The sequence below is a fragment of the Carassius carassius genome, chromosome 37, assembly GCF_963082965.1.
Source record: "Carassius carassius chromosome 37, fCarCar2.1, whole genome shotgun sequence".
Classification (NCBI taxonomy): domain Eukaryota; kingdom Metazoa; phylum Chordata; class Actinopteri; order Cypriniformes; family Cyprinidae; genus Carassius; species Carassius carassius.
The window spans coordinates 3,458,715-3,476,986 of record NC_081791.1 but is presented as its reverse complement, the minus strand read 5'-3'; the positions used below and the strand labels follow the sequence as shown (position 1 = coordinate 3,476,986).

At 37.6% G+C, this 18,272-nt stretch overlaps 1 protein-coding gene across 1 annotated transcript; it reads left to right on the top strand.

Moving 5' to 3' along the window:
* The first annotated feature begins 472 nt into the window (after positions 1-472).
* On the top strand, positions 473-17,718 carry LOC132117852 (translocating chain-associated membrane protein 1-like). The gene is made up of 11 exons (XM_059527168.1): positions 473-733; positions 1,545-1,611; positions 1,835-1,959; positions 4,324-4,440; positions 4,522-4,580; positions 5,115-5,199; positions 6,110-6,180; positions 10,646-10,750; positions 10,909-11,052; positions 13,301-13,458; positions 17,415-17,718. Exons 1-11 carry the CDS (start codon positions 614-616, stop codon positions 17,486-17,488), a joined length of 1,125 nt encoding a protein of 374 aa, XP_059383151.1. The 5' UTR covers positions 473-613; the 3' UTR covers positions 17,489-17,718.
* The last annotated feature ends 554 nt before the right edge of the window (positions 17,719-18,272 follow it).

Here is an 18,272-nt window from a genome sequence, read left to right as displayed (position 1 = left end):
TTAATGGTAGTGTACTGCCCCATGGCTTGCGTCAACACTTCGTTTTTGATTAAAGATTATGAGGGCACATTAAATAATTCAAAATATATGAAGTGCACGGATAAATTATTTATAATAAACACTGCAGTATTCCATAAAAAAAGGAATTTTAAATTATGATTTCATGGTGACTTTAAGTACTTAACAAAAAAACTAAACTAAGAAACTTTGCCTCTCTATCTCAAAATATTTATTATTTTGGTGAATTTTTATTTGATGTGTTTCATACTTCTATTGATTCGTGCTGCTTTTTTTTATTTATTTCTTCCCTCATTGTAGCTATTTTTGAGTATAATAATAATTATTATTTATATTTTTGGTGAATGTTGTTGGAAGTTCCCGGTCTTGTTATGTACAATTTGCAATAAGTAATAAAAAATGATTTTTTTTTTTGTTTGTTTACGTTTAATACGCCTGCGCTCTACGTCGCGCTTCACGTCTTCCGGCACACGTCGTACGCGGATGTGAGTGTAGCAGGGCTTTGATGACTGACTAGAGTGATTTCCCCGAGCTCTGCTTCAGCTGCGCGTCTCTGCACCGATCAGGAGCCGTGGTCCCCCGCGAGAGAAGAGCGATGGGCTTCCGAAAGAAGAGCAAGAGTCCTCCCGTGCTTAGCCACGAGTTCGTGCTCCAGAATCACGCGGATATGGTGTCGTGTGTGGCCATGGTCATCTTGCTGGGACTCATGTTCGAGGTGATGGTCTCCTCCAGCATAGACTCACAACAGAACATGAAATCATGTTTGTTTAGTATTAAATCTACAAGATATAACATGGCCATCTTGTTTGAGGGTTTTAACGTTAAACTCATATGATAACATGCTGTTGTTATTGAGTATATATTAATCTTTACTATTCAAATCAACCAGGTCATATTCATAATTATTTATTACTCTACATTGCCATATAACATGATAATGTTTGATGTTATTGAAAATTATACTCTACTATAGTAATATGTGCAGCACATTTAAGGTTATTTATTACTGTTATTCGGAAATAAGGACATGATTGTCACATTTTGGGTTATTTTTGACTCTTAGACTCGTGTAATAACATGATCATCACATGATATTATGCGTCAGTGCAGTCTGTTGTATTATGCTACACTTAAACCCTAGTGTCCCTGTAGTGTAATACAACATAGCTCTTCCAGTAATTCCAGTCTTAGTAGACGAGACAAGTGTTATTTTAGTATCAGTTAAACAACAGCAGCAGCAGTAAACATGCTGGAAGAAATAATGAAAGCATAAAGCCGCTTGATCACATGCTCTGACTTTGCTTCCTCGTACAGACAGGACTATGACCTGCTAAACCACCTCTCCGTTTAATCTGGCTTTATGAGAACAGCTGAAGTCTTTCTGATCCTGTTCTAGCATTGCTGTAGTTTGTATCAGTTAAGGCAGGAACTATTTGATGCGTGGCTGTTAAACTTGTGGTTCGTGCATCTGGTTTGCAGTATGTTTGTGTATACTCGTATGTATTAATATGATTTGTTTTTTGCAGGTGACAGCAAAATTTGCAATTATGTTCATCACGGTCCAGTATAATGTCACGCAGAGCCTGGACACAGGTACGATCTCGATCTTTCAGTCACGCTTATACTAAAATATAACTGCTAGGTGCAGTCATCAGGGTCCACGCTGAAATACATGTGAGCACATTTAAATAAGAGGCTTCCTCGGTTGTGGAAATGTGACTGTGTGTGTGATGAGAGGAAATGTCGGGACATTCAGTTGAGACAGTCTCTAATGAGTGGAGATGAGCTGTAATTTTGTCCGCTTGGTTTTGTTCAGATGCAGAGGATAAGCCTGAGTCTGTCAACTACTACAAATACGGTCCCAAGGACATGGCCACGGTCTTCTTTTACCTGCTCATTGCCATAATCCTTCATGCCCTGATTCAAGAGTACATACTCGACGTAAGTCATGTCACCGATTCTCTGCTGTTTAAGATCGTGCACCTTTTCTTGATCACTATGAGAAGTCCTTTGCACAAAAGCTCACAGTTCCTCCTTTTGAAGCTCAAAATTAGGTCCAGCCAGCTCGAGTCCAGGCTGACATCAATTAACAATGTTAGACATTAACAGGGGTGTGATTCTTCTGGGAAAATCCGGAAATCTGGCTTTTTCGACCTGAAAATGATGCTCTCGTAAATCATGCAAAAAATAATTATTTTATTTTTAATAGATGTAAAGGGCACCATAGTAATAAGGAAAAACAAAACATATGTGAGGATAAGAAATGCCCAATAAATGGCTAGTGAAAATGATGCTCTCGTAAATCATGCAAAAAAAAAAAAAGAAAGTGTGGGGGGGTGGTTGGGTTGTAGGCGGTTGCGATGGGTCGGGTATTGGTAAACATAATGATCGCTCACCGCTGTCAATGTTTTTTGTGCCTTTGAATCATGTCGTCATGTCACTCCGCAAGTAGTCCAATAATTTGTCACGATTGAAGTTCAAAGTGTACGCACACCGTTCTGAATGCCACACACCCAACCATCCACTCACGTGAACAGCTTCAGTTGACTGACGAAGACCGTGAACACGGGTGATTCATGTAAGCAAATCCAATATATTGTCTTTCATCTTTATATGCAGGTCTAGTAAAATTTGACCAATCTATTGATCACTTTTGTCATGATTCCAAACGATTCTGGGCTAACTTAGCAAAGTAACGCCATGTTGGTTATTGCTTACTTCTAGCTTGAAAGTTTAGCAGCTTCTACAAGGCTCGAAATTGCCAACATTTTTGTCGCATATGCTCCTGAGATTTAATCTTTGTGACCTAAAAATATATTTGGGAGTAACGTTATATGCGCGGAGCATATGAGCATATCTGTCCACTAATGACTCCTTTGAACTGATTCACTTTAATGAATGCTTAAATCTGATCTGGGTCGAGTTTCCCGATAACGATGTATCTTAGCTCTGAAGAGCGCTCTCTACGCACAAGGTTATAAACGCAGCGCAATTCCACGCGCTTTTCCCAAAAACTTTACTTGACATGAACGCGTTCTACGTGCTACTAAAGAGTCGCTGTCCATTCGCGAAATTCGTGCTGAAATATAACCTAAGCAATCGTATTCTGAACGTTCAACCTAATAATCGTCTTCTGTTGTGAATTAGCAATCATAGAAGTCTATAATAAAGCACTGACAAAGTGGCTGAACAAAAACAAGAAAAGATACCTTTCAAAAATATGCAGGCAAATAAAGATGTTATTTTTAATAGATGTAAAGGACACCATAGAAATAAGGAAAAACAAAACATCTGGGAGGACAAGAAATGCCCAATAAATGGCTAGTTTTCGTGCACGTCAGCAGCAAGTCATTGACAGATTTTTGGGATTTCATCCCTATTTTGCCCAGTCTTTGAAGCATATTTCCCACATTACTCCTTTTATGATTTTTTTTTGTTCAATCATTTAATTTAGATGTGTATTTAAATTTTTCTTCCCTTTTTTAATTATTTAATTTATAAATTAATTTAAACAAAAAACAAGTACAATATGTTTTATTAATTTATTATTATACTATATAAATTATGTCACTGTGTGCATGTGGTGGGGTACATGTTTTTAATTTTGTAATTAAAAACATATATACAGGGTCCTTACATTTATGTGTATGAATGCTCACCAACGCAGCATTTATCGAATCAAAAATATAGTTAAAAACACTGTTGTTGTAAAATATTATTACAGTTTAAAAGAGCTCCTTCAAATATTCAGATTTGTTGCTCAAGAATTAATAGAGAGTTCAAAATGACATTGGTATGACAGAATCTTTTGTAGCATTTTAAACGGTCACTTTTGAACAATTCAGTGCATCCTCGCTGAATACAAGTGGTCATTTCTTATTAAAGAAAATACATAATCATAAATATTTTACTGACACCAAACTTTTGAACAGTAGTTTATATATGAGACCATGGACCACGAACCCAATCATAAGGGTCAGTTTGTGAAATGTATGAATAGATAAGCTTTCCGTTGATGTATGGTTTGTCAGGATAAGACAATATTTGGCTGAGATACAACTATTTGAAAATCTGAGGGTGCAAAAAAAAAAATGTTTTTAGCAATGCATATTACTAATCAAAAATGTAGTTTTTCTATATTTACAGTAGGAAATTGTCCAAATATCTTCATGGAACATGATCTTTACTTAATATCCTAATGACTTTTGGCATGAAAGAAAAATAAAGATACTTGAAACTCATTTGAATGGTTTCTTCAGATTGTTCTTCAGCTCTTGAGGCAGTGACCTGATTGTGTTTCCACAGAAAATCAATCGTCGGCTGCACTTGTCCAAAACGAAGCACAGCAAGTTCAACGAGTCGGGACAGCTGGCCACCTTCTACTTGTTCTCCTTCGTTTGGGGCTGCAGCATCCTCACCAATGTAAGAGATGTGCTCGCGGCGTCTCAGGACCCCCTGCTTTCACCTGGACACAGACTAACTGACTGTTTGTTTCATCAACAGGAGGAGTTTGTGACAAATCCCACTTTTCTTTGGGAAGGTTATCCTCATATCCACATGGCGTGAGTGTGAAGTCATGTGACACGTTTGTTCTAACAACCATCTAAACATTTTTTAAAAGTCTAATCCCTAAGAAAAGTAGCACATCTCACTTTGATAAAACACATGGTTTGAGGGATGATTGAAGTTCAGTAGTTTTGGTTAAGTGCTTATTCAGATCACTAACCCTAGTTACAGTGAAGAGCATTAATGAATTCCCTTATACTCTTCAGAAATACACTTCTCACAAGCTTTGTGTATGTATTGTGGTATGACAGGGCTGTCGCTGTTCTTTAAGGCTTGTAATGCTGGACTCGCCAAGAGACTTATCTGGCAGATCCGTAGTGCTTTTGTAACAAAGTAAACGTTTAATATATTGTACACATCATTGTCTGTTTTCGATTATTGCTGGATCGTAAATGGCCTGTAATTAAATGATCCAAGCAACACAGAAAAACAGATAACTCAAACTGGAACCTGGTTGTATTAGTGTCTGACACATTATGTTCACTGTTGCGGATCACAAGCTAATCTACAACCCTCTTTCTGTCTTTTAGTTTCCAAGTGAAGTTTTTCTACGTCTGTCAGATTGCATACTGGCTCCATGCTCTTCCTGAGCTGTATTTCCAGAAAGTACGAAAGGTAAGGCTCAGTGTTTTGCCATATATATTTAAATCTGACAGAAATGGTTTCTAATATATACAGTACGAAAAGTCTTAGGCCACTAGTATTTCACCATCAAAAATGGGTTTAAGTCGGTTATTTCTATGTTTTGCTGTAGTAGGTCAGTAGGAAATATCAGTTTACATTTCCAAACATTATTTTTGCCATTAAATGTAATAGTCCAGTGAGATTTTTGTTAGCGCAAGGATTCTGACAGCAGCCAGTGCTCCACACAGAGATCTGGTCTCATTAACATCAGTCTGTCTGAAATAACATGAAGAAACAGAACAAACTGAGACAGACTCAATCCAGAAGAACTGTGGCAATGAGACACTTCAAGAAACCTGCGAATCTACCTGAAAGACAATGCACAAGTGCAGCTAGGACTAAAGCTTTTTTAATGCATAGTGTGATCACACCAAATGTTGATTGAATTTAGTTAAGTTAATAAAAGGTAATTAATAAAATCTATTTCTGGCATTATTTTGGACGGCATCCTCACTTTACAGCATTTTTACACAAGTGCCTAAAACATAGTCTCATTGCCACAGTTCTTCTGGATTGAGTCTGTCTCAGTTTGTTCTGTTTCTTCATGTTATTTCAGACAGACTGATGTTAATGAGACCAGATCTCTGTGTGGAGCACTGGCAGCTGTCAGACAAAAATCTCACTTGATTATTACAATTAATGGCAAAATTAATGTTTGGAAATATGAACTGATACTGACACACTACAGCAAAAGATAGCAATAACCGACTTAAACCCATTTTTGTTAGTGAAATACTAGTGGCCTAAGGCTTTCACACAGTACTGTATAATTACAATATAACAATATACAGTATGGTTGTTGTTATACATTATTAAATTGAAATTGTATTTTTGTTTTTAGGAGGACATTCCACGTCAACTTTACTACATCTGCCTTTATATATTTCACATCACTGGTGCCTACGTCCTTAAGTGAGTGTTTTCTTATTTGCGTTTATAACGAAGGTAGACCGAAAGCTGTTAGTTCAAGAGCTCGGCTGAACAGCAAAAGTGTTGCCATTTAGATTAAACAGCTGTGTAATTCTCATACGTATATTGAAAAGAGAGCGATCATCTTTCGAATGTCGGTAAAGTCTTGATGTTTAGACGTTTGCGAGATCAAGACTCCAGCTTAGGGCTGTGTGATATGTATCATCGCTAGGGGTGTAACGATTCCCTCGTTTTCTCCATGCATCGATTACAAACCCTGACGATTCACATGCATCGATCTTGAAACATGATTTTTGAATCGTGAATCGCCGATCTCGGACAGTAATCAATTTAAAACACTAAGAATCGAATGAATCGCGATTTCTATAGCGATTCAGTGCTTTCAAAATATATACACATTAAATTACTACATGCAAAATTAATGGAGACCTTGAAGAGTGTTTGTGAATCGTGCGTCTAATCTGTCCTTCACACGCTCCACTGTTTAGCACCTGTGACTGTCACAGGATTGCGCTCGCGCTCCGTTCCTCTCTGACGCAGCACACCTGCGATCTATAGAACTCAAAGTGAAGTAGTTTTACTTTTCTGTAGTTTGTTAATGGCTCTCTGCATACGGACGACATTACCTGAGCAGACGAAAGCTGCGTATTTATTGCATGGACGGAGCAGAAGTGTCTAAATCATATGCACAGTTCCTGTGAATGATAAATGTGTTTTAACAATGCTGATGAACCGAAAATATGAGGGAAACACTTAAAGTAACCACATCATTAACAAGAGCGCAGGTTTATCTGATAATCAGATGCATGAAAGTAGCGTTTGTTGCTATAGAAACAGACATCGAGCATGTTTTCTCTCAGAATCATTGGATGATGGAGAGGAAAAGGTACAACAGCTGCTATACCATTTTATTCTGTATAAATGAGATAAAGAAGTTTACACACTGAAAGAGAAGTTATCTCGCTCTCATAGACGTGCCAGGCTATATCTGCAGCTAAACTAAATAAAAGCAGAAACATTAAGAAAAAAAAAACACAATAAATAAAATTTATGAATGATGCAGTGCTAATTGACATATCATTTATTACAGTACAGAAACTATAAAGTTTATTTTCTGTGCAGAAAATTAAAATAATAGATAAATGTAGTAGCCTATATAAAACAATCATAAAAATTGCAATTAGGAAAAAATTATCGATTTCAAAGTATTATTGTCGAGCAGTGTATTTGATTTCTTACAGCAAATTAAAAGTAATAAAAAAAGAAGAGAATTCATTTTAAAAAAAAAAATTATGAAAATACATAAGCTACATACATAATTATTTTATTTGACATTTTTCACTTCAGAAATGATGGCTACGCCCCTGGTGTGACAAAATGTTAGTTGATACATAATACTTTTAAAGCTCTTTTTTAAAATCTTGGCTTACATACATTTTTACTTATGCCATGTCATGCCATAGCACCTTTAAACTAGCATTTAACAATGGACAAAAGTGTTTTTTTTTTTTTTAAGGCTGCTGTGTAATTTGCCCCCTGACTAAGCATTTAAAGACTTTAGGGGAAGCATTGAAATAATCCTGTGAATGCACTTAAAGAACGCAGAATCGAATCGTTATATTTGAGTCGAATTGAATTTAATTGTGAATCGAATCGTTCTAAATTTGCCAAAATTGTTCTTGAATCGAATCGAAAACCTATGAATCGTGAATAGAATCGAATCGCCCTAATCATCGCCAATAATATCACAATTGTTGTTTAAACAGCGTGCACTCTCCACATGAGTTTTGTCTTATATTTATAGTAAAAGATAAAGTTAAGCAATACAGTACTGTATCACTTGAGCACAAGTGCTGTTTTCTCAGATATCAGCATGATTGTGAATGTCATTGATTTTATAAAAAGGTTAATATTTTAACTTGCACTTTTTTTGTTTTTGCTTTATTTTGTCAATGAAACTTTCTTAATGAAGCACAGCGGAATTGTTTTGCATCTGTAAGCAACACAAACTTATATTAAACACTGAACAAATGTGTTTTGAACAAATCCTTTTCATGAATGATACAATGACCAAATGAATCAGCTGTTTAAATGAATCTGAATGAATGACTCGGTGACGCCTCATTAAGAGCTGATATTGGTGGTTTTAGTTTCATAGGTTGTTTTTTTTAGCATTTCATAATATTAAAAAAAACTTAATACAGTGTATTAAATACAGTGCTAATGTAATTCACCTCTGAGCTGTATTAAACAGTCATGTTTTAAACAGATGTGTAAATGCATCTAAATGCCACATCAGATGTCTTAATATTATAACTCTTTTAAATACAAGAATTTGACAAGATGATGCATGCATTTAATTAGAGTTGTTCTGAAATATCACCGATACCACAACAAATTCTGGCATCAGAAAGTTCGAGTATATTCGGTACCCGCAGCTGCGTTCAGTCACTTCCGTGTTAGTCTAATCGCAGGGCTCCAGACTGTAGCCGAATATATACTAGTGTCTGTGAATATTAAACTGCAAAATACTATTTAAATATTACTCCTGCAAATTCTACATCTCTGTGGGTGACAGGCGCAGATGCGCGGGAGCTCGCTGTTTTGCAGTCTCTGCCGTGTGTAACTATATGAGGACACGAACGCATAAACCGTCACTTCATGAGAATTTACCGTTTCATTTGAGAAAACTGTCATATCATAAACACAGACACTCAAAGATCTTCATGGCAACCCATTAAAATAAATGTTTGGTTTAACATGAGTAAATTGACAATATATTAAAGGGACTGTAAGTAGGAATTACTCCCATCTAGTGGTGAAATTGTATTTTGCATTCAAACTAATTTTGCTCTCCAGCGCCTCGCTTTTTCAAATGCGCGTTGCATCTACGGTAGGCGATATGTACCAAAAAGCTTTGACAGGATGTCTTCTAATAGCACTTCGTTTTGGCGACGATGTTTTCTTCTCCTGTGGCGCGGCATATGTATGGTCCATAATAAGAATGCAATCCAGACTTTTAAACTTGCCGGTGCAGTTTCAATAATGATAGTGAAGTGACATTCAGCCAAGTATGGTGACCCATACTCAGAATTTGTGCTCTGCATTTAACCCATCCGAAATGCACACACACAGAGCAGTGAACACACACACACACACACACACACACACACACTGTGAGCACACACCCGGAGCAGTGGGCAGCCATTTATGCTGCGGCGCCCGGGGAGCAGTTGGGGGTTCGATGCCTTGCTCAAGGGCACCTAAGTCGTGGAATTGAGGGTGGAGAGAGAACTGTACATGCACTCCCCCCACCCACAATTCCTGCCGGCCCGGGACTCGAACTCACAACCTTTCGATTGGGAGTCCGACTCTCTAACCATTAGGCCACGACTTCCCCATAAAGGCTTCAAGCGCCTCTCACTGCTCTGCACCTGCGTTTCTGGCTCTGACCGAAAACGCGTTGGCTTAGTACTTTTTGTCCCTCTCTGCTATTATAGTTTTGCAAGATGGCGGAACTACATGGAAGCCTCCGTCGACCTACCCGTCCCATGTATATAAAGATAATAAATTCTTCATTTACGAGGATTAGTTTAAACATTGGCATAGGTATTTGTACCCCATTGAGGGCATATTTATGAATAAAAATATTGATTTTAGATAATAAAATACCTAAAAAGTTACTTATTGTCCCTTTAAGCTACTGTTGTTGTAGCCTACAGTAGATTTAGCTATGTCTCTATGTAGTAATAATAATACGTCTCTATTGATAATAATAATTATACCTAGATGAATGCTTGTTTATTACTTGTTTTGTTGTAAAGAGATTATCTGATCAATATATATAATTTTTTATATTCCTAGACTTATTTGATGCAGTTTTTTATACAGTTATATTGTAAAACTAAAATACCTTTTTTAGTTTGCGGTGTTAGATTTTTGGCTGCATTTGAAGCTCTTTTAAGCTTAAGAAAATAAATAATATTACTGTCAAATTCATGTCAGATAATAAAAAACTGTAATAAATACAGTAGTTCACCATGTATTTGTTCATGTTTTATCAAGGGATAAGTCTGAAGCACACCATAAAATAATTCTAGCAATTTACACAGGGCTAGTAGTGTATACAGCTGTATATACAGATACACACCCAGGTATCGGATCAGTACTCGGTATCGGCCGATACCCTGAGCCCAGGTATCGGTATCGGGAAGAGAAAAAGGCTATCGGAACATCTCTACATTTAATATGGAAAAATCTGCTGGAAATCAATTTAAGGGAGCAACTATTGCCTCATATTGGAATTTTATTTCTGTCACTACTGTGAACTAAACACTGCACAGCATCTGAAAGTATGGTCTTTGTTTAGCCGTGCATGGTAGAAGAGTGCACGAGTAGTGTTTAACTGTTTGAGGAGTGACTCTGTCTCCTGTGTGTCCTCTCTCAGTCTCCACCGTCTGGGTCTGGTTCTTCTGGTGCCACATTATCTGGTGGAGCTGCTCTTCCACGCCTCAAGACTCTTCTACTTCAGTGATGAAAACAAGCAGAAGGGGTTCGTTCACGTCCTGTCTCAAGCCCTCACATTGTGCTTCTTGCCATATAATCTTAGAATTTGATATGATTTCTGCCTGCTTGATCTCCCTTCCTCTGCTGAGATCTTCATCTTGTTCAGACTGCTGTTAAGAGGCCTGGCCTGTGTGTGTGTCTTAGGTTCACGCTCTGGGCTCTGCTGTTTGTCATCACACGGCTCCTGACGCTCACTGTTTCTGTCCTGACGTTTGGTTTTGGCCTGTCCCGCACTGATAATCAGGGATTCTCTTTAGCAGAAGGAAACTTTAATGTGCTGACTGTCAGGTAAGTCATTTATTCGATTTAGCAGACAAATACATTATGTAGTAGGGGTGTGAACCTACATTGGTCTTCAATGAAGACCATTCAATATCACGATGCACTGCATCCTCAGTTTTCAAGTTTATTTCACATGTATACAATTTTGTCAATAAATACAAGCAGTCAGAATTATGAACTGAACCTGCTCACAGAAAACACGCTTCAAACAAAACACAGAAGACAACAGGAGCATTTAGAACAGACCCACAAAACTAAATACATAAGGAGTTAATAAAAATAATACATTTTATTTGTAATGCGCTTTTCTTAAACCCAAAGTGCTACAGTAATAAAGTAATAAATAAAATAAAACAAAAACACCAGAAGCAATACAACAATTCATTAGAGAAACACAGTCCTAAATAAATGTGTCTTAATCAACTTTTTAAAATCACCAACGTTGGTGCATTTCTGACGGGCAGAGGAAGCACATTCCACAGCTTAGGGGCTTTATATGAAAAGGCTCTTTCCCCCATGGTCTTTAGCTTGCATGCTGGCTGGTGAAGTGAAAGAGAGTTAGTAGAGCGAAGAGAGCGCGATGGAGAATAAGGACTGATGAGATCACAAAGATACTCAGGTGCAGTCCCATGAAGTGCCTAGTATGTTAAAATAAGAATTTTAAAATCAATTCTCACATTTATGAGAAGCCAGTGTAATTGTGAAAGAACCGGTGTAATGTGTTCACGAGGAGAAGTACAAGTGAGTACACGAGCGGCAGAATTTTGTATATACTGAAGCTTGCTCAACGATTTAGCTGGAAGGCCAGAGAACAACAGTAATCTAACCTTGTTGTTGACAATAGTGTAGCTATGCGCTAGGGGTCAAACGATAAATCAATTAAATAATTCTGCATTTTTATTTTATTTTTTCCGAATGCATTGCGATTCTCTTTAACAGTAGATGGCACAGCGTGCCTTAGATACAGCCATACTCTGCTTGCATCCAGTTCCTAACACTTACACGGTGCACGTACAGTACAGGCATATAATGTTCTGATGACGAAATTCTCATCATGTACACATACCCTAGTGTACATGTGAACAGTGATGCAAACTTTGAGCTTGACTGATCCGGATCAAGAAGCAGTACTGATAAGAGCAGTAATGCTGTATAAAACATCCCTCGTGTTGACCTGCTGGGCAGGAATGTGATTGGATGTGGTTTTCAGTTGACCTATCATAAGCCCCGCCCCCTTTAGTTACTGTTGTGAACTCTTACAATGGCAGCTGTCAGTGTGAAAACCTTGTCCCTCTATCTTTTTGATCATTTTGATTTTGGACACAGAAGGACCACATGACATGGAGGGATGTATAAAAGAGTTTAAAATAAATATTGTGGGTATTAGGAAGCGAGGGTTTACACATGACAATGCAAGCGGGAGAAGCCTCATTTAACGTGCGTCATGATCGCGGATAACAACATCCCGGATCTACACCGTTCATGTACCGCAGGGTACCATTAAATTAATTTACATTAACCAGATTAATATGAAGAGACAGTGAAATGTGTTTTTGCCCTTCACTGTACAAGACACGAGAACAGTCCTCATTAACTTTACCTTAGCTTGATTTAGCCAGAGATACCTTGCTAAAGCAGAAGATGACATTAATGTTCTGCTTGAGAAGATGAAAATTGTAACTTAATGATAGTATGACAACCGGAAAATGAAAGTTTTTGTCTTCACTGGGATTTTGCTCTGTTTTGTTTGGGTTTAGGAAATAGAATAAAATAAATTGAGTTGCCCATCCTCTCAGGATACCAGGAATCACTGTGCCCCAGGCACATCGTTTTTCCTTTTTTGAAGAATTTACACCATCAAACGACGCGAGCTTCAGATATTTTCTCTATGGCTCTGAAACCTACAGATGTCCGAGTGGCGCTCCCCGTGTAACTGATACTCGACTGCCATTGGCTCATCTGTGTCCAAGGGGAGGGGCTAACCGATCGGTCAATTAGCCATGTCTTTACACTTCCACAAGAATTGTATTTGTATTCTGGAGTCATCAGGCTTAAACAGCAGTCAGAGCTTCACGTCAGTAGCAGAGCAGGTTGGAAAGGCCATGAGGCTGAATGATCTCAGTGTAGTTGTGTATATATGCAACGGTAAGCTGATGTGACTTAGACAGCCCTCCCATCCAAGCATCGAACAGTGAGGGTAGGACTCAAATGTGAGATATTCTGAAGTATTTGTGAATGATGGTCTCTCTTTTAGGATGACATGCCTGTCAGCCATCTGCCTGACCCAGGCCTGGATGATGTGGAAATTCATCAATTTCCAGCTGAAGAAGTGGAGAGAACAATCTCAAATCCAAGCCAGCAAGAAGAAAGCTGTCGGCCAGAAAAGCAGACCCAGCAAGAAGGACTCTCGGGGTGAGTCTCGCCTGAAAGTGATTTGGCATGTAGATTAGAATACTTTTTGAAAGAACCCAATTTATCTTTAGTACTCTAGACCGTACTCTTCAGCCTATACACAAGTCTTGCATTAAAAAATGAAAAGAGTTGAAAGGTTTAGGACAAAAGACGCGGAAAAACTCAACTGAGTACTTGTGCACGTGTTGGGTGCGCATGCAGAGAGGCACGTCTCACGGACAGCAACACCGATCCCAGCTCTCCTTCACCTGAACCAACAAACACCAATCACAGTTTAAACAAGCAAACAGAAAAAGACTTCAGCTCCCGCGCGGTGTTCTGTGCACAAATGTAATTCATTACATACCTTTCATCTGACATTATCATGATTCATCTGTCCTGACACAGTTTAACTCGTAATATTTTATTACCATTTTCTAAACTATAGCAAATAAACTGTGATAATGTGAGAAATGTTGAAGGTGTCTGAATCAAGGTTATTATAGTTTTGCATTTTTCATTAGTTTTTATTTTTATTTCGCTTTGACTTTTTGTTTTCAAATTCAGTTTAGTTTTAATTCGTTTTTAAAGTGGGTTTTCTAGTTTCATTTTTATTTTTATTTCAGTTAACGCCAATGTTTTTTTACCACCTAGTTTTCGTTTTTTCGTTAACGATTATAACCTTGGTCTGAATACATTTTGGTTTGACTGTATTTAAAATTTTTACAGTGAAGAGTGCTATTTTACATTTGATTATTCGGGCTCTGTACCTGGACACCTACAAACTTGAAAAAACTTAAAAATTGTGTAAACAACACAAATAAATAAACAGAACAAAAATACAAATTAAACATTTTCACCCCAGCTACAGCCCTGCAAAAGACCATTTGAAATATTCATAAGAGAATCGTGAAAAAAAAATTCTCAAAAATATCAAGCAACACAGCTGTTTCCAACACTGATGATAATCAGAAATGTTTCTTGAGCAGTAAATCATCATATTATTCTGATTTCTGAAGATCATGTGACACTGAAGACTGGAGGAATGATGCTGGAAATACAGCTGCGCATCACACGAACACAGTAGCCTATATGTTAAAACATTCAAATAGATATTTAAATTTACAATATTTCACAATATTACTGTATTTTAATAATTAAATGTAGACTTGGTGAGCATAAGTAACTTTCCCAAAAAAATAAAAAAGAGAGCGATTGTAAATATTTTTCCCTACAAAAGGGGGCCCAACAGAAAATGTTTTGGAAACACTAGCTAACTCAAACATACAATATTTTATTTCATACAGGCTTTCCTCATGTTGCATGTTTGCAATTTTTGAAAAACAATGGCACAATAAAAAAAAACTTTTCAGGTCTATGTCCAATCCCTCACTTTTTCTAGTTATATAAGGTTAACATATTTATATTTATCCGACAACCGATTTCCGTTAAACGATAATTAACTGATAACCAACAAGATTATTTTAAATTAGAATTGAATTAAATTAAAAAGTGTCAGTGACCCGTTAAAATATTAACATTTGTTTCCGGGGGATTAATTTTACATGCGCAAAAAGCAACAAACAACAGAGCAACATTATTAATTTGTACGAAAACGGTTTATAATATCACAAAAATGTTTCTGTGCATTAAAAAAGTTGAGTGCAGTGTATCATCGGTTGGGCTACGGAGTTGAGAGAATGAGCTGCTTCAGCAAGAGTCGGCTGTTTCAAAACCTAGTAAGCTGCCTAGATAGGCAGCATTTTTGAGCATCACTGAAAGAGAAAATGTCAGTATTTCATTTGCCACGTTTCCACCGAAATTACCCGGAACATTTGTACCGGGAACTTTTTCCCCCCAGACCTGTTGCTTTCTGCGTTTCCACCGCGGTCTAAAGTACCGGTAAGATTAGGCAAATAGACTGGTGACGTAGGTCTGCGCGCGTTTCTCAATACAAAGTGCGCTGATTTTGGACGTGCATTCTCTGTAGTGCAGACTTTGTGCATTCGACGCGGGAGTGTGATGTCTGCGACGACGCAAGTCCAGTAAATCTGCAAACAGCAGCGTACTTGATAACTTCAGTCAGCTGACCATGGCTACTGCAATTTTCCTCTCTGTATATTTACAATAAAACGAAATAGGATATCAAATACCACTGCCTCCTTTCATTTTCATTTAAACATAATAACAGCTGCATAAATGTACTTAGTTCAGGGATATGTGTATATATACAGCCATTACAATGAAACGAAATATATAGATTGCCTTTTTTATTTTCATTTTAAATTGAATACAGACCAAAGGTAACCTGTTAGATTTACCCAAAACGAATTATATTTTATGTTTGACCACTAAAGAGACATCAAAGATAGCGGCACATATCAGAAGGTCTAGCCGAGGAGAGGATGCTCTTGGCGGATACATGAGGACTGAGCTCCCGCTAATCGCGTGGAGCTCACCGTCTCCGGGATCGGCAAAACTCATTTTTAAATCTTCATAAATAAACCACAGATTTGAGTTTTAAACAACTACATTCTCGCCTGAAATACTTTTAAAATTACATTTCATGACACAATAACAGTAATATTTTGAAAATGTTGATCTGAATAAATGGTGGTTGAACTCAACCAATGCTGCGTGAACTCAACCAATCAGGATGTTTAGCCGCTAGCGTGAGCGCGAATCTCTCCGCTCGCAAGCGGATTTCCTTTCCTTTGATACACGCTACTCTCGCCCGGAGAGAGCGCCCGCACTTAAAACATGTCTCCCCTCTCGCTCAAACTGTGCCCTGTGCACTCACAAATCTCTCTATGCTCACACGCTACATATTATTTTCACACCTTTCTATTTCTAACCTTTTCTGTTCACATTTCTGCATCTTTTACCGTGTGCAGTGTGAACGCTCTGATCTGTTTACATGGGCTCAGAAAAACTACACACCACAGACAGAGAGTGTGAACCTGGCGTTACGTAGGCCTATGCCCGGTCTGTTCACTTCTCGTGTCCATTTAGGTGAGATAATGGTAGATACCTGAATGTTTGAAGTATCCCACATGAAAAAAATACTATAGTAATTTATAGTAAATACTGTAGAGTTTTTGAACCATACTACAGTAAAGTGTATTATACTGTATATATTAGAGTATTTACAACACTTTGTTAATGAATGCTAAAGCACACTGTATTAACTATAGTGAACTGATCAACGGTAATAAATACTGTAGTATACTTTAGTTTTTACTACAGTAAACTATTTTAGTATATTACCGTATAGTTGTAGAAAACTTAGGACAGTATTGGGTAAAGTTTTTAAATTTACTATAATATGGTTAAAAAAATTAGACACACTTTAATTTGGCTTTAGGAAGCCGGACCAGAAAGTTTGAAAAAGATTAAAAAAAAACGTTTAAAGTTTTAGTCTGAAAACCTTTGAAGTTTGAATGTTTTAAAAGGCAATACCGTCTTTCAGAGATAGATAGATAGATAGATAGATAGATAGATAGATAGATAGATAGATAGATAGATAGATAGATAGATAGATAGATAGATAGATAGATAGATAGATAGATGGTAAGGACCTCAGAGTGGTTACAAGGGTACTTGAAGTGGTTGCTATAATGGTTGCTAGGCTAACTGGGGTGGTTGCTAGGGTGTTGCAGTGTGGTTTGCTAGGGTACTTGGGATGGTTACTAAGATGGTTTCTATGGTACACGGGTTGGTTGCAAGGGTGCCTGGGGTGGTTGCTAGGGTTTTGCTGTGTGGTTGCCAGTATGTTGCTACTATGGTTATTTATTATAAATTACTATAGTTTTACTATAGTTTGTTTGTTTTTCATGTGGGATGTATCATATTAGTTCCCTTTTGGGTTATAAAACTACTACCAGAAAAAGCTTAAGCACCAGACCTGCATTGTCATTGAAATCTCTTTCTTATTGTTTTTTATTTAATCAAATTATCTTTTAATTTGTCTTTGACAGGGGGTTCAGTCAATGGAGTCTTGAAACCAGATGACAAGACATCACCAAGAGCAAGAAAAGCGAAAGCCTCGTAAGAGGAAACCGAGAGCAGGTGCCCAAAATGTGATGCTCTGTTTCTACTCTGAACTTTAGAAAAGAAACAGATTTGATAACCGCAAAAAGAACCACAGGAACAAACTAAAGAACTTAGTTTTACGGCATGGTTCAGGTTTTATTTGTCTCCTGTTTTTCCTGTCTGCATCTTTAAAATGAACTCTAGATTTATAATCAATCATTATATCCATATGCTTGTGACTTTTAGCAAGACTGAGATGTTTTCTGAGGGTTTTGTGATTGACGTGAAGGGAAGATGTTGCACTTCGCTTGCTCATTGAGTTGTGTGGTTTAAGTCCAGGATCTGCACGACACAAAAAAGTTTCTGAAGCATTTATCCGGCCCTGAACACAATTAAATCCTATTCACCGTGATTTCTGCACTTTTTATGAAACACACGCTGTGGACCGAAGCGCTTGAGAAGTGTCCTTTGTTAACTGTTCACATTTAGCCCCTCAGTCCTATACGCTACTATGAAGCTCAGTGAGAAACCCCAAGATGAAGAGGCTGAGGTGGCGAAGGACTGCTACACCAATTGTTTTTACCTAGCTTTTAAATGACCTGAGCTGTGTGATTTTATATTTCGATAATGAATTTAGTGTCCCGTTTGCGTGTGAATGTTGTTGTTCGAGGAGAATCGTTTTATAATTTGTATCGACAATGTTTGAGGTGGAGCTGTTGTGTGTTGGTGTTGTGGTTGAGGTGATTAGATGATGGCTCCACCTGCAGGCTTGGATGGTCTATTTCTTTAAGGATTGATATGCA